A 25,225-nucleotide genomic window follows, 5' to 3' on the forward strand; every position below is an offset into this window, starting at 1 on the left:
TTCTATACAAAACAAACACTCAATTTAAAAATGCTAACATTGAAATATAGCATGTTATTGTATGTATATTGCATGTGGAAAGGCACAGAGCATTTTTTGTAAAAACAAACAAAAAAAACAAACGAGTATTGACCAAAGACAGTAATAAAAACAGTTTTTAGACAGTATTAACTGTATTAAAAGTATTTCAGTGGATATATATATATATATATATATATATATATATATATATATATATATATATATATATATATATATTTATATATAAGTGGAACCTTCTCCTTGTGTTCAGCTTCCAGTTGTTCCTTATGCGTGTGTTGAGATGCAGCGAGGCTTCGCTGGGCATTTCTCTCAGCCTGGGCTAGCTTCAGCTCCAATGCCTGTCTCTCCTGAAGAGCCTGGGACACCTGCTTTTCTAATTCACTTTGGACATGAGACACCTCACCTGTGCACAAGTTACACAATGTCACTCATAAAATGTATGTTGTTCAGTTCCAGTTTGGTGGGAACATATGAAATCCTAAGACTCACTTGAATTATCTTTATGCAATACACAGTGACAGTGCTGACATGTAAATAGTGCATAATGTGGACTCTCTCTGTGAGGGGACTGTGCTGAACTCCAGAAAAGAGAGTGGCTGACCCTTTAGACCAGCTGTTTCTTAGCTCCGGCAAATGAAATATATCTCTGGAATAGCTGAAATATGGGCCCCGCGTGGGCTTTTTTTGGGGGGCCTTAGGCTCCCGGAGAGATACTCACATGTCAGAGCCTCATTAGCCTGCTGGAGACTGCCTCTTTCCCCTTCTAACCGAGCCTGTTCATCCTCCAGAGACGAGATCAGCTCCTGTCCATCAAACAGAGCTGACTCCAGAGACTCCCTCTCCACTCTGAGAGAGAGTGAAAGAGAGTCATAGAGACTGAGAGTACTGATAGATGCTTTAAACTGAGAAAAGTTGGTAACTCTTAAATATGAGTTCATATTGGTACAGAAGACATAAATAATCCTTTTATGTCAATTGACATAAAGTTATATTTATAAAGACTCTAATATATGGCAGTTGTCCTAAAGTCTGGATAAGTGATGCATTATTTTGATGAAAGAATATTGTTATGACATCATGTTAAATGGCTTAGTATATATTTATGATATTCCAGAATAGTAAAGAAATAAACATCATACATGCAAACACAAAACTTTCTTAAATTTAAGATAATAATAATAATACATCTTAATACATACATAATAATACAACTCTTTATATAATAGTCAGACAGAATATGCATAAGTCTATCATTATAGTTTCAAAGTATTGCCATAAGAATTCATAAAAACTTTAATTTACTTCACTTTACCATTACAATTATCACTGTACTATTACTCAACATACAGTACATCATGCTTAGAGTACCTGAGCTACATAGTCGGTCATAGAAACTTTTCCTTAAGAAATTGTCCTTAAGAAAACCTTATGTTACTAAAAATCAGGCAACCTTAGGTATTATGTATTAAAATTGTTGAAACTGACAAAACCAGCTAGTTGGAATAATCTTCATAAACGCTCATAGGTTTATATGAGTTGATAGAAATGGCTTATGTAGACGGCATGAGCATTAACTTATAAAGGTTTTATTAACAAGCATGTGTCTTTTTCTCTGATTCCTATTTGTCATTTTACTTAAAAATTTCTGAAAATCATCTTTCTGATCTTCCTCCTCTTAATTTTGACAAGACAAAAGTACTTGAACTAGAACCACATGCAGCCAGGAGTGATGTTTCTGATTACATAGTAACCCTCAATGACTTTTCTGTTTCATCATGTGCAGCGGTAAAAGAACTTGGTGTAATTATTGACTCTAGACTTTGAAGCTCTTGTAGATAATATCACTAGGGTAGCCTTCTTTCATCTCAGAAATATTCCTAACATAAGAAATATAATGTCATTACACGACACAAAAACAGGACCCTTATCCTGTCCACAATGAACTGTCCCCCAGTAAAAAAATGTCGCACTGATTATAAAATGCTTTTATTGATCTATAAAGTAAAGACATGAAAGAACATGATGATAAATATATCATCCACACACCTACTAGGATCAGATTTGCAGGATATTTGTTGGTACCTTGAATAGTAAAGCCTACAGTAGGGGGCTGATCTTTCTCTTACAAAGCCCTGCAGTTATGGAACAGCCTCCCAATTAGTGTTTGGGACTCAGACACAGACTCAGTGTTTAAATTTAAGCTGAAAACATATGTGTTTAGTCAAGCATTTTGGGAATAGTTTTTTCTTAGGTAAAGGAGCAGATCTGGAGGGTTCATGGGCATAGAGTGTTTTGGGGAACTGGGATGTCTGTATATTGTGATGTCATCCCCCCACACATTTATTCAGGTATGTTGATTGTGGAGAGGCTGGCTGCTTTATGTCCCAGGAAGCCCTCATGTCTGCGTTACCTTCTGGCTCTCCCTTTTAGTTATGCTCTCATAGCAAGTCTTGTCTGAGTCCCAGCTTGCACTCTGCTCACAATGTACATCATCCTTAAACGTGACAAACATCCTTATTACGTGACAAGCAAACCTAATAATCTCTCTCTCTCTCTCTCTCTCTCTCAAACACACACACACACACACAAACACACACACACACACACACACACACTAAAGATATATGAGATTATTGTAGATAGTACCACACAGACACCGTAGATGGCTTTGGACTACAATAAATTCAAACACTTAGGACTGCAATTGCTATAAATGTTTTCAGACTGAAATTGAACTCAAATCTCCCTTAGTGATGGTTGATACTTATATTAGAAGTAGAATAAATTTTCTGGATGAAATTTTGACCATATAGTACACAGTTATAGAAGGGAATTTTTTATAATCTGTCACCCAGTTGAGATTGGCTTCCCTTTTGAATCTGATTCCTCTCAAGGTTTCTTCCTATCATCTCAGGGAATAATTTTCTTGTCGAATTTACCCCTGGCTTTCTCATAAGAAAAATCCTTAATTTAAATATTTCTTTAAAGTTGCTTTGCAAAAATGTCCATTGTTTAAAGCACTGTAGAAATAAAACTAAATTGAATTGAAATAAATTTAAAAATCTTTTTGAAAATATGTCAAATCCATCACTACTTGGTCATCACAGTCCCCAGTATCACTGAAAAAGCGATGGACAATGGGGTGATAGTTCAAACAGTTAAAAGCACACCAGACCTCACCTCTGAGTTTGACTGATGAGGCTAACAGTCATTAACAAGAGTTTAATGACTGAAAAGACCTATTGATTACTGCCCAAATCCTCACTAAAACACATAGGTGTTTAACATCACTTGCCAGCCTCAGAATCCAAGATAAATACCAAAACTTCGTCCACATTCACTTGCAAACCCACACAAACTAATACACACACTTACACACACACAAGAGTATGGTCGCGCACTCACTCACCGAAGAGCAGCCAGCTCCTGGGTGAGCGCCTTGGCTTTTCTCTGTTCTGTGGTGAGCTGGACAGTCAGCGTGGCCTTGTCTTTTGCCAGCTCCTCTCTCTCTCTCCCCATCCTCTGCAGTGAGGCAGTCTGGAGTTCAGCTTCTTTCTGATACACACTCAGCTGCTCCAATGCTGCCTGCTTCTGCTTAGTGGCCTACACACACACACACACACACACACACACACCACAAATGTACATATTTACTTAGATATAGTAACACGGAAATGCTTCCAGCATCAAACTAAACTGGATTTAATAATTAATAATTTGTTCACACCCATGTGACTTCAAATTAGACTACATGACCTTCTCTAGCAGGTAAAATATTCATTACGTTGTGATCATTAATCAAATCACTACTGGAAGCCTTGAAATTTCTCAACGTGTCAATCAGTGTCGGTTGCTGGACTTGAGCTGTGAATGAGCACAGGAAGAGTGCCAAACTGTTTACAGCGTGCAGCCAAACAGCAGGTTGTCCAAATATTTCCCCGAAACACGAGACTTTTCCCCACTGAGCGTGTAGTGAACCATTTGATATCAAGCAAGAAGAACCTTTATATGATATGCCAAGTTATTCACCTGAAATGTACAGCATTTAGCATTTAACTGAAATGGGTGAAAGAAAATATGAACAGCTTAAATAGTGTGGTTTAAAACCGAGAATATGGCTTAAAATTTTGCTATATTAAAAATGTTCTTGAAAAAAAGAAGTTTTGTGTCCCTTCTTGATCTGGACTTAATCATCAAATCAAGAAATCCTGCTTTAAATTCCTCACTGTCTTGCACATAACTTACTGTCTAGAGCCACAAGTTCAGGCTGTTAATTTACTGCTCCTCTTACTAGTCTCCTCTCACTGAATATTACAAATCTGTAATATCAATCTTTGCTCTCCTCCTCTTCTTCCTTCACACTTAACAGCCCTGATGCTCCAATTCCTAAGAGTTTCATAAAATACACACTTGGGCCAAAATTTATATTGAGAGTACTCAGAGCGCAAGGTGTTGAGTAGCATGGCAGATGCGTCCAATATCTCCCTTCGGCTTTTTTAATATGACAACGAGACGCATCAGTGTGCAGCTGAGAGCTGTGAATCACTGTATGCACCCAGGTGCAGGCGAAAGAAGGCCAACCTGAACAAGCTGCTCCAGCGTTAAGGTCCTCTCCCTCTGCAGTGCACTCAGCTCTGCATCCAAACATCCTCGTGCCTCTTGGAGGTGAACGTGTGTGGCCTGCAGAGCTCGCTTTTCGGCCGTTATGTCCAGCAGCTCCTGCTGCACGTGCACCAGTTCCTCCCTGGCTGTTGTCCGCTCAATCTCCAGCTCCCTTTTCCGTTCACTTAGCTCTGCCTTGTCAGTCTCCACCTTAGGGAAAGCATCAGAGGTTAAAGGTTGATCTAGATATACATTTGGTTTTATATGAACTAGTTATGTTTTTTTGTTTTTCTGAGTAAATGTCGATATTATGAATGACTATTTCTGGGTTTCAGACCTGTAGCAGTAGGCGATTCAGCTCCACCTTGTCTTTGGCCAGGCCTTCACTTAGGGCGCCCATCTTGGCTAAGGAGTCTCTGAGTGTTGCTGCTTCGCTCTGCAGTTTGGTAAGTGTCGACTCCTGCTCGGCATTCTGGGCCTCTGCCTATTTAGAAAAGAGCTACTGTAAATTCAGCCATATGGTTGCTGAATAAACAAATTACAAAGGACAGTTTTTATAGTTTAAAGTGCAAAGCAACAAAGACTGTCCAAAGATCAGAGACACAAATGCAAGGTTTAATAAAAATAATAATAATGATGATGAGTATGATATAATGCTATAGGGATGTAATTGTATTAGTAAATAAATAATAGCTCTAAACTGATTGGGTTACTGTCTGTGTGGAGTTTTACATATTGCTCTTGTGTCCATGTTGTATCCCTCTGAGTTCTTCAGTTTCTTTCCACTTCCCAAAAAATACAAGTAGGTGGACAGGTTATATGCTAAATTGCTAAACAGGTGATCTGAAGTTCTAATTACAGTATGGTGCCTTACACTCTGTGTTCCCAGGATAGGCTCCAGATAAACTGGAATAGTTACTAATCAATGAATGAATGAATTAATTAATGATATAAATTAATGGACAAATTCAAATAAATTTTATTTTAACAAATCTTTATGTTACCCAACACCAGTCCTTGACTATTTTGCCAGGCCAAGTATTTTTAAATCTCTACTCTCCTGTATTCTGTTTACGGCCAGCTCATATACATTGTTCTAACCTGCATTCAATACCAACAAAGTTTTACAATAGAGTTTCCTAGGGCTTTTAACCACACATTTCCCTAAAGCCTTTAGAGTTTTATGGGCTAACACTGAAAATGAGTGGCTGCTCTCTCACTGTGAGATGAAAGATCTCAAGAATGCACTGTTGCAGAGAAAAACTTCAAAAGCTGCTAATAAGTAGAGCTGTATAGCCAATTCAAGGTCAGAGTAAACAACTTCCAGTAATACTGCATCGGAGCTGGACTTCTGACAGCAAAAAAGCTATTTAGTCGGTGGATAAATAATGCATTAAATCTGCATAAACATAGTTTTATGACTTTGGCAAGAGTATATTTCATACAGGTGAGAACAGTTATGATATAAACTAAGAACATGTGGCAGTAAGAATAATGGACTTGAATTAGTGAGTAGGTGAGTCATTATGTGTATGTGGGCGGTGAAGGCATGTTTTGATGTGCATGTACACTTTATATGTGCTGAGACGTTTGCATAATATTCTAGGTTTGAGTTTTTATATATATTGTGTGTGTGTGTGTGTGGCACCTTAGACAGAGCCTGTACAAGGCTCCCCTTCTCATCTTCCAGTACTTCTTTCTGTAGTGTGAGCTGACTCAGAGCTTCTTTTACAGTCACCAGCTCTTTACGCATATCCGAGTGCTTGGCCTCCAGCTGTTCGATAGTCCGCTGACTACAGAGAACACACACACATACATCAGTGCACGACTGCATGCTTAGAAACACAATTCAGCACAAGATGTTGGAGACTCAGAGCCAAACCACATGTAAAATGTAGGCAAACACTGACAAACATTCACACAAATCCACACATACACACTTGAGTTCGCTTCCGCACACAAGCAAACCGTTTTCTATAAACATGGCCTATTCCTTCCTGTGGGTCATAGAGCATCTCATTTGTAAACATTTCAACGCTTGTTTTTCTACAAAGCATAGGTCCTCCGGAGGTCTGTCATGTTGTCATTTTAAACAAGAAATCCCAAAGGTCACAAATTATATTCATATTCAGAGGAGTAGTACAATAAAATATCTTTGACTTTAATGGCATCTGTAAACAATGCTTCCTGGCTTGGTGAAAGTCTCCTCTGAGGACGGCATGTGTTAGTGATATTGCTTGTAAACAAACACAGGCCGCTGGGGAAGGTCTAAACTTGCGCAACATCGTACCTCCTCTCAGCTTCGGCATGTGAACGAGCCAGCTGCCTCTCCAGGTCCTCCCTCTGCTGCCGGAAGAGCTCTCTCTGCCTCTGGTTATCTATAGAAGAGCTCCTTAAACGCTCCAACTCTGCCTGATCAGTGTTCAACTGGTGCTGCAGAGTAGAGAGCTGCTTCTCCAAGTCATCCCTCTCACTAGAGTGACAGAAAGGCAGAACAGGATGGAAAAATCAGGTCACATGTGTACGGATGTCTGTTGCAAAGCTACCATATGGCAAATTTTCAATGTTTCCAGGACCAGATGTGAAATTAAAGCTAATATCAAATGATCATCCTCAAGAGTGGGACAAAGTATCTTCCATATCAAAACTCCCCAAAAACCAGCTGATCTACATACTGCATCCAAAACTCTGGAACAAGGAAGTCGAGCTTTCAGCTGGCTCATAATACAGATTACTTTCTTTTATTATTATTAAGTCCATTTATAGGTTATTAAAGAACAACTTTGGCACATAAAGAAATGTACAGTCTTCCTCGTAAAATACAACAGTCTTTAGTTTTGCATTGGAGCAAATGTAGTGGATTACAGGACATTATATTCCCCAGTTTAGCATCATGACACAGTCAAGTCACCTCAAGTAGTTAAATAATCTCAAAGAAGCTTGCTTTCAGTATCTGCCACTTTATGACATATCCCTTAAACAGCCATCTTGAAGCTGGTATCATTCAATATTACTGAGCCAAGTAATACAAGTGATGTGTTAGGAACAGACAGAGTAGCTATTAGTCATATAGCTAGATAAAAAAAATCTTAATGTCCTGGCTTTTCGGCTAAGCAAAGAAGAATAGTTTTGTTAAGAGACATGCAAATGACCGGTCTACCTGGAGATAATGCACATTGAGTTGCGATATCTCTGGGCATCCCTGTTGCAATCCTCCCCAGCCATCTCAGCACGATGGTTCTCCTGTTCCAGCTGCTGGATTCTTTGCTCCAGCTGCCTCCGCTCAACCTCTTTATCCTGCAGCCGATCATGCAGGATCGTAGCCTGCTCCAGTGCAGCTTCCAGACGTTCCTGTAATTCCTACAGCAACAGAAATGCAATCAATAATCTGTTTCATCCCGTATAAAACAACTATCACTCATTAATAAAAAAATTATCAAGTTTGGTGTTACTTTTTAAATCAAAAGAAACGCTTACCAGCATATGTTAGTATGAATATAGAGGATGTTTTCTGACTTCCTTATCAATTTCTGTGCCAGTATTTACCTACTCCAATTTGAGACTGCTGTTTTGGATTTGTTATTGCTCTCTGGGTTTAAAATAAATGCTGCTTATGAATCCTTCAACCACCACTTCTGGCATTCTCTTACAGAATACTTTGCCTATCATGGATCTGGCACATGTTACCCAGATCCAGGCTATGCTGGCTCATCAAGGAGAACTACTTGCGGACTATCAGGAGCAGCTCAGCATGCTTCAGACCACAAATATGCACCTTATTCAGACCCTTTATGGTTTGCCCACGTATGGCTCTACCTGTTTGATGGCTCTGCAGATCTATGCAAGGGGTTTCTGCACCAATGTCAGGTCTTAGTCATGCATCAGGCTGAGGTATATCGTGAGGACTCCACCCATTGTGTGTTCCTACTGACTTTGCTCACATAGAGAGCGCTCGGTTGGGCATCTGTCACATGGGATCCAGACCCCCAGGTAAAAACCTCATACCAGTATTTCACTTGCTTCATACATGAGGGTTCAATGGCAGGGTTCAAATACTGCTCTAGGTCTGTGAAACCTGATGCTGACTGAGGTAAATTATGACATGGGCAACCGCAAACTACTTTACATTAAAGAGGCTGTCAAAGAATGGAGATACTGGCTGGAAGAATCCCAAGGCCCATTTCAGGTCATAACTGACCACAAGAACGTAAGAGTATTTTCTTTTTCTACTTTTGGCTTTTCCTGTTAGGGGTTGCCACAGCAGATCATCTGTTTCCACCTAACTCTGTCCACTGCATCCTCTAGTCTTGCACCAATTACCTTCATGTCCTCATTTAACACATCCATATATTTCCTCTTTAGCCTTCCTCTTGATCTCTTACCTGGCAGCTCCATCTCCAACATCCTTCTACCAATATAACTACTCTCCCTCCCCTGTACATGTCTAAATCATCTCAATCTAGCCTCTCTGTCCTTGTCCCCAAAACAGCCAACCTGAGCCGTCCCTCTGATGTGCTCATTCCTAATCCTGTCTATCCTAGTCACTCCTAAAGAGAACCTCAACATCCTCATCTCCGCTACCTCCATCTTTGCCTCATGTCTTTTCCTCACTGCTACAGTCTCTAACCCATACAGAATAGCTGGTAACACTACAGTCCTGTACACCATTCCTTTCATTCTTGCTGACACTCTTCTGTCACACAACACTCCTGACATTTTTAAGAAATTAAGAGTATTTTAAGTGTGCTAAATGTCTAAAACCCCGGCACGCATGCTGGGCCTGTTTCAACTTCTCCGTGACCTTCAGACCTTCTCCAGGAGACACAAACTTTTCAGCCAAGAGTTGGACACAGATCCCTTATCCCCATAATCTGGGGATTAATGTGAGCTTAACATCTACCTACAATTGAGCGGCCAAACCAAATAATTCAACCAGGAGCTGGGGCTCTGCCTAAGGTTCAATTGTAGTCATGAGCAACACCAATGGATTGAGTCCTCCATTAACTAGCTCCCAATACAACAAGTGATACCCCACTCTCCACTGCCATCTATAGAGATTGATGAGTAACAAACCTATTGGGTCCACACCATCCTAAACTTATGAAAAAGAAGGGGCAGGCTGCAGTATCTCATTGACTGTGACAGATACCTACTTAAGGAGAGGTCTTGGGTTTATGTGAACTATATCCTTGACCCTGCATTAATTACACAGTTCCACCAAGCACACATTGAGCACCCTGCACCCAGACCCAAAGGATACCCAAGAAGTAGGTGTTCTTAGAAGGGAGAAATCTGTAATGATGCACCCACTATTTCCTCTCCAGTCTGACTGAGGGAACCATCACCAGAATATTGAGATTGCCAGTTCACTTCCTTAGTGTTTAGATGAAATGCTGCCTATGTTTCCTTCACCCACTGGCTCCAGCATGCCCTTACATTTATATTCAGTTTATACATAAAAAATATAATACTATATATATATATATATATATATATATATATATATATATATATATATATATATATATATATATATATATATTGCCAAAAATACAAGCCATTACTAGTATTGGGTAATTTGTATGTTTAGGGTTTGAGGTCAAAAGTTCAATATGAGACAATAGATCAGAATTCAAGCATTTATTTCCTTATATTAACATCTAGATGTGTTAAAAACTTAAAACATGGCACTTTCAGAGCATGATACTTGCAGATATTGCAAGCAAGGGACATGCAACATAATATTATTATGTTCTAATAATTTTGCTCCCCTTAAAGTTTGGTGTCACTTCATCGTCACAACCAAATGTGCACAATTGCCTAGAACGTCTTTGTTTCACAAGCAGTGCCCCTCTGCACAATGTGAGCTTCATAAATACATGGATTATCAATGTTGGTGTGGGAGAAACCTTCATTGAAGAACGTAAAAGAAAGTTTCATTGACCACAACCACTCTGTACACCTTTGAGATGAATTAGAATGCTGACTGTGCACCAGGTCTTTTCACTTGACATCAGTGCATAAGCTCATTAATGCTCGTGTGGCTGAATGGGCAAATCCAATCATTCATGCTCCAAAGTCTTGTGGAAAGCCTTCCCAGAAGTGGCTGTTATAACAGCAAAGGGAAGACTAACTCCATATTAATAAAATGGTGTTTTTAGAAAGGGCTCGTGGGTGCATGAAAAAAAGGGTTATATGAGTTTGGTCATATTTAATAAGAATTATGTGTAGTTTACAAAGCAATATTAAGTTTGTGATGATCACAGATTCAAAATCTGATTCTACTGCTTATACTTAATTTAATTAAAAAAAGTATGTAATCCACTGGCTTCAATTATTTAGACAGGGTGTGATCAATTTGCATAATACTAATGTTATATGGTTATGTTTAAAAATCTTTGGATGATGGTGCTGACAGGAAGAAATGACTATAGTGTTAATTGAATTTGATATATATTGTGTGTTGCAGTATTGTGTGGTGGGCAATGTTGCTGCCTCACAGTGCCAGGGTTCTGGGTTTGATCCTGAGCTTGGATGAGTGTTCAGAGTTCAATTTTATTTATGGCTTTGAAAAAATATGATCAAATCATGTTGGCTACTTTTGACCATAGAGTATAAATGTCATCAGTTAAAAATGTTTCACTAAGGAATATTGTGGCAAATGCTGCTGACCTGAGTTTGTATTTGCCATTTGGACAAAGCCATTCTTACAGCTTTCAGAGTATTATCACGCTGAGGAGAGGAGGGATGGATAGGGGAAATGGAAATAATCTCTTCTCCTGGACTGTCCGAGCTGCTGCTGTCCATGTCCTCACCTACAGCCTGTGAAGTAAAACAACAGAATGAAATGCCAGTAATAAAAGCTACAATTTAATAAATTTTTAATTTTAGGTATTTTTTCTGGATGTAGATTTCACTTTCGAGAAATGACATATTAAATAAAATATAGTCACCAACATTAATTAATTAGCTAGCCATTCATTTATATAATACTTGTGTGCTTTACCTGATGGATGCTGTAGAGGATCTGCTGTAGACTGGCAACTTCACTGCGTAAGGTGTTCGTCTCAGCTGTGACCTCGACCCGACTCAGTTCCTGTGCAGGAACAAATATTAATAGTATATTTATTAATAGTAATAAAATATTCAAAAAATATTGATTTAAAATAAGCAAAACAAAAATAGTAAAATGTAATTAAAGAAGTTATTCAGTTCAGAGCGAGAGGAACAGCTGTGTTTCATATAACATATAGCTCTCAATTTTCTTTTCTATTTATTTATATATACTATGTCTATCTAAAGATTGTTATTCTTGTGTGATGTCTGTGATCAACACAGAACAAGAGAATTTATTTCATGGGAATTCCACAACAATTAACAGAACTATATAAATGATAAAGAGATTAATCACAGAAATGGAGGTTATTCACAGATGAAACAAATTTAATAAAGGGATGAGATTGAGAGAGTTAGATGGGCTGCCAAACTTTTTATTTGTTTGTTTGGTTGGTTGGCAGATTGGTTGGTTGGTTGTTTATGTTCTGGTAAAGTACGTTGTCGGATATTTTTGGATGTTCTGAGAAGAAGAAAGTCCGACATAAAGTAATGGAGCATGGGCTCCTATCAGAACCTTCTACCTTTATGTCACATTCCCTGTAGAGTCTCACCGTCTTGTCCAGCCTGGATTGCAATGCTGCCAGGCTGCTCTCTTTCTCACTGTTTTTAACTTTTAGATGCTTCACTGTGTCCTCCAGTCCCTGGATCCTAAAAGGCATGTATAAATTTACACATAGCTGACAAACTCTCCATCCAACGCACATTATTACTTGCACATAGAAAAAAAATCAAGACAATAAATTCTATTGACACTAGAAAATGCATACAATCGTTATTTTGTCCTTAAGATTAGTTAGCTATAACAAGCAAGGTATTACAGATTAGTACTAGTTTTATCAAACTAACAAGAATTACCAGAACCAGAAGGTTTGGACACAGACAGTACATTAATAAAATGCCCAATAATGACAATGCATCATATCACAATCTTGGGTACTTAGAAATCTCAATTCACACAATTTAAACACTGCAGATGGTTTCTTAGTTACATTAAGTACAGAAGAATTGATTCATCCCCTTAGGGTTCTCATCTGATTCTCATTCATTCCCCACCCAACCCCATAGCCTGCACCGCTCGCAATTACAATCAGCAAAAGGGTAATAGGTCATAGAGCATGGAGTGTAAAGTCTGTTCTCTTCAGTGTACAACCAGTACTGTTGTGAGGATCAAAATGAATATCAATAAGAGAACGGTGCAATGTCTAAGTGTATTAAAGGACCAAAAGTCTCGAGTCCAGAAATTAACATTAAACTCATTTTAAAGATGATCATCACACTTCCATGTAAATAAGACACCGCTCGGCTGCTGAATAAAATGAGCAGCTTCTATCACGATCCTTTTTATAAATGTTTCATAAGTAAAATATTTGACACTTATTCAAAACTATTATAACATTCATCTAACATGTAAATACCACCAAAAACCCAGAGAAAATATGAGAATTTCTGGGAAATACAAAGTACATTGTCTTTTTTCTATTTTTTTTTTTTTTACGTTCAGTTGTATTTAATATTATGATTAATGTGTTTATTCTCTACAATAGCCATAGTAATTTTCCCATTTCTTTGTAATGATTAGTTGGAAATTTTAGGATTAAAAAGAATTATCCAATTAGAATTTCAGATGGTTTTATTTCATATTATGCATTGGTTTTATTTAGCACGTGTTTATAAATTAGTCCATATTTACCATATCTGAGGTCCAAACTCTTCTCCAGGTTTGTATAGTGCAAATGTATTATGTATGTTCAGTTTTGTTATACCCTTTGTAGTGTACATACTGTATATGGTTAATAGCGTGTATAGAGTGTACTGAAAGATCTTTAAAGTTAAATATACTTGACTATGACAGTCAACAAGTTGTCAACAGACCTGGAGTTGAACTCCATTTTCTCGATATTGAAGTGGGCCTGGAGCTGCATGGCTTCTCTCAGTTTATCTTTCAGCTGCCTCTCCAGGGCTGAGACCTCCAGGCCGGTAGAGGCATTCTTCTCACTTTCAACAGCCTCTAGACTCATGCAGGCCGCATGCAGTCTCCGACACATTGATGCATACTCCCCACGCATATCAGAAAGACTCCTGTAACCACAGACACACAAAGTGACACTTTGGAGTATTGGAACAGAGCAATCACAAATTCTTATGTGACTAAAGATAGCGTGTGTCCAGCTATTAGGTTCAGTGCACTCTCAGGAAATCACGTTTATAGCTGAAGGGAGCCAGATGGTCGAAGTTATTAGGATCCATCTCGTGACCAGGGACCAAGCTCTTTGAACAGTGTCGTGTCTGAGTAAAGGCCTTGAACATTCTTGGCCATGTGTTGAGTAATCCTTATTATGGCAAATTACTCAACAATGATCACAGCATTTACACACAACACAGGCCAAGTCCTCATCCGGCTCTGATGGATGGCCCAGCATTAAACCATAGGGCACGCCAAGCATCACTTTTCCCACGAGGACCCAGTTTGCTGGGTGACCTCAGTGACCCACTAAGCTTTGATCCTGGGCTGGTTCGGGGAGGGGATGGGCTTGAATTGTAGGAAAAGCACAGTTCTGGCAGCATGCCACACACTTACCTGTCAGCAAAAGCCCTGAGCTGGGTAAAGGTGCTCCTCAATGAAGCAGCCTGGCGCCAGAGAACTCGACCACGTGCCTGCTCACGACTCAGCCGGGAAGCAGTCACCTAAGGGGAGAGATGCAAGGAATTATAGATGGATGGGGTTTGGTTGAGGGGAAGAGTGAATAGGTTTGTTGGGATTCATCATATGGCCTGCAGATTTAGTACTGAAGGCCCAAACTACAGTATATCTTGTGCTTAAAATGGTTGTAATGCTATTCCATGTACCCCATACCTATATACTGTGTTATGTATCTAGGAGTACACACTCCTTTCACACTTCTCTCTCTTTTTTCCCATGCCCTATGCACATGCACATTCACACACCAAAAAAAGCACACACTTGTGTAATAAAATGCACTCTTCATGACTGTACGTGGCCGAATACAACGTTAATGTTGCCAGATGTTTGCTCACTGCAATGAATTCTTGCTCTCTTTATTTTTTCCAAATGACTGGAATGTTTTCACAGGAAACAACAGCTGAGAAAATCACAACAATGATTTAAAACAGTGTCCAGACTGACAAAACAGGGACCAGGCAGGAATTCCACAAGTTCCAGAGTTGAGTTTCATTAGGCTGGATTGAGGAATAATTTTCCTTGAACTGTGGAACTGGGTAAAAAGAATTCAAAGTGTATCTTTCCTTCCGCTCTCCATCTCGCTCTCACCTCCTGTTCCCTTTTCAGTTGCATTTCTCTCTGCTTAGCCTCTCCACTGGCTTTATGGAAGCTCTCTGTAAGAGCTTGGTTGGCTTCATTGGCCTGGTCCAGTTGTTCACGGAGCAGGGCGTTCACCTTAGTCAGACTGGAGCATCTGTGGTACAAACAGAGTTTCAGAATGAGGAAATCTCTGCCAGCCTGGCACTGCCACATGCTAAAGTCTAAGCCATTACATCCAGCTCCACACCACCCTCTATATGACTCCTAAATTTATAAACTCGTAAAGACCTGCCTAACATTTAGCGCTGCCAGACATGCTTACAGAGGGGAACGTGTATGACAGTTTTATAAAGTCTGTGTCAAACTTTGTTATAATTGCCAGCAGAATTGTTCATCACGTCATTGACAGCAGTGTTTACATCATCTGTGGTAGTCTACACCCAACTCTAAACAGCAGTCACTGCCAGCAAAGTAGCAAATAAATGAAGAAGATAGCAATGATAGAAAGTAAGACTCAAAACAATGGAGATACACTGCAGGAACTGAATCTTGATAATCTGCTGTGGTTCTGATAAGTTTTTCTGTGATTAGCAGCATAGCTAATAGCTAATTAGCACAATTTCAGGAGTCAAAGAATGTAGTTTGGAATTTTAAAATGAATAATCAGATTTTTTTTACAGTACAATACAGATCAACGATTGAGATTGATATTAAGTCCTCTGCAAAATTATTGGAACAAAAAGGCCAGTACTTTTGTTTTTTGCTAAGACATTTGAGATTAAAAGATAAATTATGAAGCTATAGATCAAAATTGAAATTTTTAGTTCCTAATATTTACATCTAAAAATGTACATCTATGTGTTAAAGAAATGAGAACAACATTTTGTTTGAACCTATAAATTTGTTGAGAGATTAACAACATTGTATTAGGTGTTTTCTGTTGTCTAGATGTGCCTTGTTAGATTAATAGCTCTGAATGTCTTCTCTAGCTCTGAGTACTGAGTTTCACCTGTGAAGGCTGTAATGGGAAAAAGTGGGACATTAAAAGACATGAGAAAAAAGTAGGACATTTTAAAGCTGAGAAAATAACACAAGATGCAAACAGCTCGTCAGCAGTAAGGATCAGAAGGCAGGATCGGAATTCATAAAGAAAAAAAAGAAATGAGTTAAATTAACAAAAAGTACTGAAAACAAAATGAACTTTTACCAAAGTTATAGAATGGGCAAAGTGGCATAAATATTACTGTATATCATTTACATTACAATGATCTGTTCCAATACATCTGCTCATTTATAATTAGGTGATATACCATCAAAGGTACCATGTTCTAAGTTGTTCAAAATATCAAAAATCTGATCTATCACCTTATATTCACATTAAATTCACATTTCTTCTGTGTATAGCAAAAACAGAAGAATTAGCATTATGGTTAAAATACTTTTGGAGGGGACTGAATATTATGTTGCTTTGGAGTTTAAACAATGACCATTAACTTCATAATATATGAAGGTGAATAAATTTAGGTCCCGATTTAGAACATCTTAAAACCTTCTCAGCTAGTGAGTGCAAGCTACTGTATACTGAGTGTCATTTAATGGTTATAATGCCTTTGTGGGCTAATTTGGTATATGTTATACTGTAAATACCTAGACATCTATTTCTTTCGTGCAAGACCTGCGACATGTTTGGGTGTTTGGCCCTAACTGTAACCACCACAGCCTGTAATGTTTTTAGCTTTTTTAATTTTTAACAGCCAGGGCTTTTATTGAAAATTATCTAAACCCTGAAATCATTTGAAGCATTTTTAAAGCATCTTTGAGAGCCTTGACTTCTGTAAGGTGTTTGAATTGCCTAAATGCCTACTAAATGTTGCAGTAGTGTTTAACCAAATTAATGACACTCAGCAGGACTTCACACCAACAATATCACTTACCAATTGTCACATGCCATTAAAGTAAATAAAAATGTGAATACTAATCCTTGTACAGCCAATGAATTTGACTTGTGAAAAGTCATTTCTTTTTCAAAGAGAGACTGGCAAAGCTACAGTGAATAAACGTTAAGTCCCAGTTGATTTGCCCCACACATTCTGAGTGAAATGAGGATTGGTTTTGCTTAGCCTCGGTGCTGCGGGTTCTGACAATGGCACTGTGAGCAGGGCAGTAAAAGGAACGAATGCCTGGCAGGCAGGCAAGCCATAACTGCTTCAATTAAAGGTAAGCGCCACAGTAAATCACCTCCCTATAAAGGTCGGCTCTGGGAAGTGCTGTTAATGCACACTGGCAGGAGAGAAGGAGAACAGGGCCCCACTAACTGAGCCTGACAAATTGGATATTGAATATTTTTTCCTAACGTTAATACTTCTTGCATGTACTCAGAGAGGAATAAAAGCACTTCAGATCTCCTTATGTTCTTCCAAAGCAGCACTCATGCTTTTCCACCATTTGTTAAAGATAAAGTGGAAGCAAACAACAGACAATCCATTTCAGTGTCTTCTTGTTTTTATTTTCCCGAATGAACAACTGAGCTTCTGCTCCAAACTCTGAATTGCTTTCTTTCTTGTTTGCCTGTATTCTCTCTCTCTCTCTCTCTCTCTCTCTCTCTCTCTCTCTTTCTCTCTGACCATCTATTCCTTTCTTGTCTCTACTATTCTACAACTGAGGATTTGTGTACAGTAAGTGCTCACCTTTGCCGCTCCTCCTCAAGCAGAGTAAGTTTGCTCTGCGTTTCTAGGCTATGCTCCTGCTCTGAGCGCTGGAGCTGCTGGGCTGAGGAGTCCAAGTGACACTGCAGCTACACATAAACACACAAAAACATATTAGCTCATAGAAAATACACCAGAACAAATTGGGCTAAGCAGAAGGATGGTGAATGGTGCAGCTGGAGGAAAGTAGGAGTAGGAACTTTAATGTGTCCTACTGAGAGACGCAGCTTTTCCAACTCGGACGTTTTCTCCAGCACCTGCTGCTCCAGATCTCCAGATCGCTTTTTATACTGAAGCACCTGCAGTGTAACAACCGCACAATGACAATAAACACAATGGTATACAGAATTTGGTTCCAAATAACTTAATATGCAGTGAGGATGCATTTGCTGAAAATTTAAGGATGAAGATTAGTGTTTCTTGATGGACCTTGGCCTGAAGTTTATGGACCAGCTGGGCCTGTTTCTGCTGGCTGTCCTGGTAGGCCTGCAGTTTGAACCTGTATGCTCGGCTCTCCTCCCGAAGCCTCTGGTGCTCTGCTCCATAGACACTTTCATGGTCTGATTCTCCCAACTGCAAAGTCAACATCTGCTCCAGCTGAATAAACACACATTTATAGTGAAGACACTCACAGGTAGATAGATAGATAGATAGATAGGTGCACATGGATATATATATATATATATATATATATATATATACACACTTAATTTTAAACTTTAAATTTATTTATTTATTTATTTATTTATTTACTTATTTATTTATTTATTTATTTCTGTTTCTATACCTCTGTAAAGCTGCTTTGAGACAATGTGAATTGTTAAAAGCACATTACAAATAAATTATATTGAATTCAATTGAATAGTACCATCAAGTACTGCTTAAGCAAAAATAACCTCAATTTTGTTTATAATAATTTCTTAAATCATTATTTTATGCTATCTGCATTATCGTACCAGTAGAAAAGGCCATATCCAATTTTCAGAAAGTTTCAGAGAAATGTTAACACAGAGGTAAAAAAAAAATAATGAACCACTTTTCAGAAAAAAAATCTCCATGTTTGGGGATAATCAACATCTACAAAAAAACAAGTTCTCCAAAGTTATTTGTGGTGACTCTGGCTTTGGCCTACTCACTGGAAGGTTAAATCCAAAAATACATTTCAGTTTATTTTGTATTACTCTTTTATCAATGGGCACTGTCTCAAAGCAGCTTAACAGAACATAAGAAATATGGAACAAAAAAATGTAAGATTAATATTAGACTTCTATTTAAATTTATTTGCATTTATCTATTTATCCCTGTGTATCCATAATGAGCAAACCTGGGGCAACTGTGACACGGAAAATGCCCCCTAGATGGTATGAGAAAATATTTCAGTAATCACATTATCCAGGGATAATTTGCAGGCTTTTGGACTGTGGGAGGAAACTGGATAATACTACGGAAACCCACATGGACATAGAGAGATCATATAAAAATCCCAACAGACAGTAATCAAAGCTCATGACTGGAGTGGGTCAGCAACATTATCTGCATCAACAATATATGCTGCACAATGAAAGTGATGTTGGCATGATACCCGATTCTGATTAAAGTGACAACTGACTTCACAGCTCTGTGTGCTGCTAGAATCATATGAGGGTGAACATGGCAAACTCTGAAAAAATACTCTGATGTGTATTTATATACTTATACATAAAGTAACAGAGTAAATGATATACATTAATTGAGATTTGAGAAAATGAGATGCTGATTTGATAAATTACGTTATGTAAAGAAACCACAATGTAAAATGTTACAGTGTATGATATGTGCTGTTAAACCTATGTAGCAGTGTTTACAGCAGGTTTTAGGTAAGTGTATGTTAGCTGACAGACCTTGTCATAATCCATCAGAAATGTTAATGTAAGTTAAGGTCAGTTGTCAAGAAGGACTTATGCAGGTGTCAAATAGACTTACGAAGGCTACACTTAAGTATTACAGAAAGGTTTCCAGTTACCAGAAAACATAACCAACATCATACCATGTGTGTGATATAGTGTATGTTTAATAATGGGTTCATGTGTATTCAGTGCCAGTGCAATGACGTTGGTCCACTACACAAATAATGCACTTTCTTTCCTTGACATCCAAGCTCTACTTGTAGGTCTTCAATCTCAATGTCTCTTAATCTTCTCAAACCTCAAACTCCCCTCTATGCCTCCTCCCCTTCTCCCCCAATCCCCAGCCTGGTGCCAGACACCACGTCCACAGTAACACAAACCACATGTTCCCCCAAACAGATCAACAAGCTAGCCCAGCTGGCTAAAACAAAGTGAAACAGAGAGAGAGAGAGCGAGAGAGAGAGCGAGAGAGAGAGAGAGAGAGACCCCTGTATTCCTATAAACACACACACACACACACACAAATATGAAGCTAACAGCTAACATCACCCAAAATGCTGGGCTGACAACACCATCCCCACCCAACCTCATCTAGTGCTATTAAGCTCTGTAGCAGTCTCACTAAGAGGCTTGGACAATAGTCCCCCTGTTCCAGCCTGGAGCCAAAGGCTTCCCGTACCTTAATAAAACATTTCAAAACAGGCGTTCAGAGAGCTTTTATTTCATCCACTACAAAGAGGGGTGAACGTGCACCCGGCTTTGGGCGGTTTTCGGGGTTCAGGGCTCGCGAGGGAACAGGGGCTTGTTTTACAGTCCGTTGTTAAGGTGACAGCTTTTTGGGAGCACATAGGGAGTGAAAAACATGGGCGGAGGACAAGAAGGAGAAAGGGAGAGAGAGAACAAGAGAAGAAAGAAAGAGAACAGCTGTGTTTAAAAGCTCCTCTGGAAACAGCTGTGTGCAACACTATCGATTATGTGTCTTTTCAAGTATTTTGGCACAATTATTGGCAACTTGTAGCTGCGGTCCAAAGAAAGGCAACCGGGTTTGTTTGATTTGAAAACATAAAATAAATGACACTCGTGCAAACGCTCAGCATTAAAATGTTTTAAAGCCATATGGGGTCACTGCTGCTGTGTAGATCTAAGGTGACTTTAAGCATCAGGAAAATTTTAAAGAAAGTTAAAGGGCATGCAGAACCATTAAAAGAATGCAGTCAAATCTTAGAGATTAGCATTGGGACAGGCATCCATTCTTTGTTAAAGTGAGAGCTTTGTTGAAATACGGTGCACTTTTTTGATTTATTTTGTGTGTTTTGGTCCTTAATGGACAGACAGCAATATGCTTCTTAATCTTCTCTTTTCATCTTAAATAGATTGTTGCTTGTGGCTGGAGATACATTATTAACCCAGAGAAGCTTTTAAGTATGTGCTTGTGGATTTTAATTGAAAAAAAAAATACATTCAGGAGCTGCTTTAAAATAGCGGTTATGGATCATGAACTGTATAATAACTTGATGATAGTTATTTGGGTGCTTCCGTAATTGAGGAGCCTTAACAAAAAAAAAGTAATTCCAAAAATAAAAGTTCATTGTAAAATTGTTTTCTAAACACTGGATTAAAACAAAGATTCATAAAAGGATGACTCACTGAAAATTATGTGGTATGTGGAGTGTGAGAAAAATAGAATAGATTTACAGATTTGAATAGTCACAGATTTATGCAAAAATGTGATTTCTATACAGTATATATTTCAAAGTGCCATAGAGAGGCTTTATTAATCTTTTAAATTCTAAATCAAATTGAAGTATGCACACAGGTCATTGTGAGGAGCATTTTACATATGTTTAAAATGTTTTTTTTCCTTTACATATTTGTAAATGTAATCTCAGTGGGACAGACATGGAACCCTGAGCATACAATCAGCCATTTACGGCAAATGCCATAGAAAGAATCAGCCTTTTCTGTCCAGTCAATATACTTCCAAACGCTTACAATCTTTCCATGAGTGAGGTTCTAAGCATTTGGAAGTGCATTGAACTGGAGAGGGAATATTGTGATATTATTTATTTTTTAATATCACATTTAGAGTCAATTCAACTTTACTGTGATGTCTCTATCTGCAGAAGACAGAAAGTGAACTGTATATATTATATACCCCAGACTGTGATGTACACTGGCATCCCAAGATCTGACGTTTGAACAGTTGTAGGAGATTATGGTTGTACTTCCACATGGACTGAGGTATAACTACAGAATGCAACATTTGCAAAGAAGTCTTTTTACTTTAACACATAAACTGTGCCTGGGACTGTTTACTAAATGCGTGCCTCATGAGGCTCATATTGAAACTGGCCGACATCAGAACTGTCAAGAAAATTAGCACTAAATGCAAGACATAAATGTTTATTTATTTATTTATTTATTTATTTATTTATTTATTTATTTATTAATTAAAAAGCATATTAGATTTGGGTCAAGTAAACTGTACGACAGTTTGCTATTGTTTTTACCTCAGGAAGAAAAGGCAGCTGTGTACAAAATAAACTGTTGTGAAATGCTATAAGTAAACAATAGTCCTTTTGGTTGACTGTAGCTTTAAAAAAACTTTGAAACTTGGCAATATAAAAAAGTCCTTTATAGTGTGCTGAGTTTTTCTGTTAAATGTGTGGAAATTGATGAGTTAGTGATGTACAGTATGTACTACTGTATGACAAGACCAAGACCAATGCCAGAACTCCATGACAAAGCAAAAACAAAGGACAAGTGTCCAAACACCTCATTTGACTGAATAGTTCTTTCACCAAGGTACTAAATAAGTCTCTTATTGTAACTCATTCTGTCAGAGAAAACAAACAAACAAACAAACAAACAAACAAACAAATAAATAAATAAATAACCTGAACAGGAATTTTAAAAGTAGAACAATTATGCATAAAAAAACACACTTAGCAACACTATTGATACTGCTCAAGTTTCCTCGTAAAGTTACCTTTACAGTTGTTTTTGAGATCAGACAAAATCTAGCATTTGCTAAACTATCAATAATTGCCAGTTAATGCATCAAATACAGATATTTTATGTTTTATATGTTTCCAGTACCAACCTCAACATCCATATGTGTGTGTATACACAACGTATCCATTAATATAAGGCTTCGTGCATGACAAGATTACACATCAGAAGACAGAAAGAGCAAGGTCAAAAATAGACAAACCAATTATGACCTAACAAAAAACAGGTGAACACAATGGGTAACAGACCAGTGACAAGACAGGCATGGAGACAGGACCAAAACAAAACAAATGCACATGTCAAAACAAACAAAAGCACTTGTAGAATTTATGATAAGTGCAAGCTTTTTATGAAACCATGCATCACGTGAGGGTGGTTAATTTTAATGAGCATTCAAAAAGATATCACGAGTGATCCTATGGGATTTGCACTTTTGTTTGAAGCACAGAACAATTTCCAGTTTAACAGCTAATGAATACAAAACAGCTAATGAACATTACAAAAAATATCTGGTTTTTTTTACATATATTTGTTGTTATTCATTTAATTTTCGAAGTAGCATTAAGGTTGCATATAGCCGTTTATCATTGTTATAGAGCTGCTGTGGAAGCTACAGTTTGAGTATCTGGCTTTTCCACGACACACAATACTTCGAGTTCATCAGTGTGATCTTGTATATTGTTTAAACATCATTTCCAAGAGAAAATAAGTTTCATAGGTCATCACCATTAATCTGCATAAGCATTTAAGTGAGTAATGACATGTTGACTAGTTATCACGCTGTGTCCCAAATGCACGACTTTTACACACACTCACCCTTGAGTGCTTGAGGATTAGTGCACTATTGGCCTACACTTTGTTGCTGTCATCAAAGTCCGGGTTTGGAAGAAGGCCGCAGGGCTTAGGACACCACTTGGGATGTGGTTCCATAGAATTGTGTCCATACACACTTCAACAGGCAGATGTATTTTATGGAGTCTTCCATTTAGTTTTAAGGCAAGAATACTGCAACCTAAATGAATCCCATTTACATTTCAGCATTCGTAGAGAAGATGGTCTTTTGGATCATTATGGTTTTAATAAATGTTCCAAAAAAGCACAAAGGCCACAACCATGCCACTGGTCATCCACTAATTGTTCTACACTAAAGTACAATTTATACAGTAAAAGACTTCATAGGAGTGCAGTTTATATTGCCATATGGTTTCAACTCTTTTTCCTCTTAGTGTACAGTCTCTATATCCTTCCTCATTTTCAATGAAGGAGAGGCCTTGTATTGCCCTTTCAAGTGTGTTTTGCATTAGCAATTTTATATTACTTAATATTTATGATTTGTGCCACTCCTTGTATTGTCTCATTTGATAAATATTTCAAAACACATCAAGGAGCAGCAGCGCTTTGATTCATCTGCCAACAACCGACACGAGAACAGTTCTCAAAGCCACTGAAAACTCTCTGCGAGAGGGCCAAAACCCGTTGCCACAATATTCTGTTTCAGCTTCCATGTGTTCATAAGAATTGTACTCTGGAATGACCAACTAGGATGAGAGCAAATATTTTTAGCATCGCGTCCATATTCCATGGCCAATTGGACATCTAGCTGAGCTCCAGATATGAACTTGCTCCTTGAGAGCCTGTAAGTGGTCTTATCTCACTTGTTTCACTCTATAAAATCTCATTGTAACACAGTCAACATCCATCAGCACGTGGCATATTTTCCATGCTTAGGATTTTTTTCTCGGCTGCCATTTATGAAAATATTCCAACAGACAAAAAATTCAACACTTTTCCATGTGCTTAGAAAAGAAGAACAAGAAAAATAAGAACAGTATTTTACTTAAAATTTACTTGAAATAGAAAGCTATGGCTCGAATAAGCGGTAGAAAATGAGTGAGAGTGAGCGAGTGAGAAAGCTATGGCCTCTTTTGGCAGTCAATAAATGTAAAAGAAATGAATTCATAAATCAAACTGCATAGTAAATTATGCTATAACTGTAGAGTGAATGTTTTTTGTCCTTTTTATACATAAAAACACTTTTTTTTAGATATTTTGAGATATGCTACATAAATAAAGACGATGGACGAATTTCAGGTTATGCTATGCCAACAAATGACATGTTTCCCCTGATGCCATACTGACTCTTAAACAAGTTTTCACTGTTTTGCTTCATTTTTCCAAAGTTGGTAAGTGTATATAGAAACATGGCTGAACATATGGACATGATTTGAATCGCTGAAGTCTTGAATTTGTTGGAGTTTTGCATTATATAATTGAGTATTTTAATCATTAACTACACCACATGATGTTGAATTTGAAATGTGTTATTTAATTAGATAACCTTTATTAAACTACCTTGCTGCTGATTTCTCCAATTTAATTATCTCCAAGTTTCTCCAAGTTATTATTTAATTTTCTATAACAGTAGCTCTGACAGAAATGTTCAATGACAGACTCGTGCTACAGGGTGATTTGAAAGTCTCAATACGTAGGGGAAATTAACACTATTCTTAACCCTTTATTTCAAAATCATTCTCTACATGATCATTCGCTCATTCTCGCCATTTCTTTGTGAACACACACTC

At 38.0% G+C, this 25,225-nt stretch overlaps 1 protein-coding gene across 1 annotated transcript in view; it reads right to left on the minus strand.

Annotated features, from left to right (window-relative positions):
- crocc2 (ciliary rootlet coiled-coil, rootletin family member 2) overlaps positions 1-25,225 on the minus strand; it is a 57,496-nt gene that overhangs the window by 15,855 nt on the left and 16,416 nt on the right. The window contains exons 4-20 of the mRNA XM_060867070.1: positions 18,175-18,342; positions 17,961-18,044; positions 17,728-17,834; positions 15,050-15,194; positions 14,339-14,445; positions 13,633-13,839; positions 12,312-12,408; positions 11,651-11,740; positions 11,317-11,466; positions 7,805-8,004; positions 6,935-7,117; positions 6,293-6,437; positions 4,982-5,128; positions 4,624-4,854; positions 3,452-3,645; positions 761-888; positions 276-445 (exon numbers count right to left, since the gene is read on the minus strand). Coding sequence (XP_060723053.1) covers positions 276-445; positions 761-888; positions 3,452-3,645; positions 4,624-4,854; positions 4,982-5,128; positions 6,293-6,437; positions 6,935-7,117; positions 7,805-8,004; positions 11,317-11,466; positions 11,651-11,740; positions 12,312-12,408; positions 13,633-13,839; positions 14,339-14,445; positions 15,050-15,194; positions 17,728-17,834; positions 17,961-18,044; positions 18,175-18,342 — 2,553 coding nt within the window. The remainder of the gene's footprint in view (positions 1-275; positions 446-760; positions 889-3,451; positions 3,646-4,623; positions 4,855-4,981; positions 5,129-6,292; positions 6,438-6,934; positions 7,118-7,804; positions 8,005-11,316; positions 11,467-11,650; positions 11,741-12,311; positions 12,409-13,632; positions 13,840-14,338; positions 14,446-15,049; positions 15,195-17,727; positions 17,835-17,960; positions 18,045-18,174; positions 18,343-25,225) is intronic.

Source organism: Tachysurus vachellii, chromosome 4 (assembly GCF_030014155.1).
Source record: "Tachysurus vachellii isolate PV-2020 chromosome 4, HZAU_Pvac_v1, whole genome shotgun sequence".
Lineage (NCBI taxonomy): Eukaryota > Metazoa > Chordata > Actinopteri > Siluriformes > Bagridae > Tachysurus > Tachysurus vachellii.